General features: G+C 78.5%; 1 protein-coding gene across 1 annotated transcript; it reads right to left on the bottom strand.

The window, feature by feature from the left end:
• Positions 1–125: 125 nt before the first annotated feature.
• MNEG_15585 (hypothetical protein) lies at positions 126–1,485 on the bottom strand (the record flags this gene model as incomplete). The annotated part of the gene is made up of 1 exon (XM_014035944.1): positions 126–1,485. A coding segment is annotated over one exon (1,360 nt), but the record flags the coding sequence as incomplete, so codon positions are not given.
• Between the last annotated feature and the right edge of the window lie 34 nt (positions 1,486–1,519).

The following is a 1,519-nucleotide window of genomic DNA, read 5'->3' on the forward strand; positions in this document are numbered from 1 at the left end:
CTGCTGTTGCTGCCTCCGCGCCGCCGCCGCCGCTGGCGGCGCGGATGGCGCCTCCCCCGCCGTCAAGCCGAAGCATGATAGGTCTAGCTCGAGCGGCTGGGCCTGCGAAGCTGTCGCCGGCGCACCAGCACCGCCTTTGTCTGCCGCGCCCTGTCGCAGGCGGCCGCTTTGCGCGGCGCTGATGGGCGCGTGCGGGCCGCTGCCATCTGCGGCGCTCGCCGGGGAAGGAGCCTCCAAAGCGAGCAGCATCAGCCGCACGGCCGCGTGCACGACAGGCGTCGGGCCGCGCTGGGACAGGCAGGCGCGCAGCAACGCGGGCAGCGCGGCCGCGTCGCGCGCGCAGAGCGTGGCCCAGCAGCGGGGGCGCGCCTCCGCAAGCCGCAGCAGCGCGGCGAGCTCAGACGCCAGCTGGCAGTCGCGCAGCCACCCGCGCGCCTCCCCGCCGCCCCCGCCGCCGCCGAGCCGCCGCGCGCAGCGCGCCCACGCGACGGCGAGCGCCCGCGCCGCGCGCCCGTCGCGGAGGAGGTCCCTGCTGCCGCCGCAGCAGCTGAGGAGCAGCTGCCGCGCGGGGCGCCTGGCCTGGCGGCGGAGCGGCTCGGACGCCAGGGCGCTGCAAAGCAGGGCCGCCCAGGAGGCGGCGCTCCCAACGTCCCCAGACTGCTGCTGCTGCTGCTGCTGCTGCTGCTGCTGCTGCTCGCCAGGCTGAGACGCCCAGCCTTCCAGGCCGCCTGCGCCACCAAAGACACCACCATCGGCCGCCGCGCGCGAGCCACCGGCCGCCGCCGCGGGTGCGGCGGGCGCGGGTCGCTGCAGCGCGAAGGGATCGGCCAGGTCAGCGGCCGACAGCGGCCCCCAGCCGCACGCCCGCGCCAGGCCGTCCTGCGCAGCGAGCGCCGCCGCCGCGCGCACGGCGGCTGATGCAATGTCTACGTCCGCCCGCGCCGCCAGGCGGCCCCAGTTTGCCGTGACCGCGGCGGCCGGGACGAGCGCGCCGCCCCCACCGCGCTCCGCAGCCTCGCCCGTCGGCGCGGCGGCGGCGGCGACGCCGGAAGGGGGCTGCGCGCGCCGGAGGGCCGGCGGCCGGAGGGGCGCCTGAAAGCCCGCCCAGCCGCCCGACGGCGGCGGCTTTGCGGGCGCCTTTTCTGTGCAGGAGCGTGCGGGACGGCTGTCTTCAGCCCGCAGGACGGAAGGCAGCGCCGCCGCCAGCACCGAATGCACGGCCGCGAGCGCCGCCCACCGCCAGCCCAGCTGCGACTGCTGCTGCGGCGCCGGCGCTGGCGCCGGCGCCGACACGTCCGCCCTCGCCTGCTGCCCCGGTCGCCGATGCTGGTGCGCCGCGGCGGCCGCCTGCGGCGCGCCGAGCTGCGTCGCGAGCCGCGCGATCAGGAGCAGCTGCAGCAGGCATCGCTCGTCGTCGGCCGCGGATGCAAAGGGCTGCCAACCCTGCAGCTCCTGAGCGAGTGCAGCACACGCGTGCTCTGCCACCTGTGTGGGTGCCGTGGAGGGGGGCGGGTGGAGG

Source organism: Monoraphidium neglectum, assembly GCF_000611645.1.
Source record: "Monoraphidium neglectum strain SAG 48.87 unplaced genomic scaffold scaffold05460, whole genome shotgun sequence".
Classification (NCBI taxonomy): Eukaryota; Viridiplantae; Chlorophyta; class Chlorophyceae; order Sphaeropleales; family Selenastraceae; genus Monoraphidium; species Monoraphidium neglectum.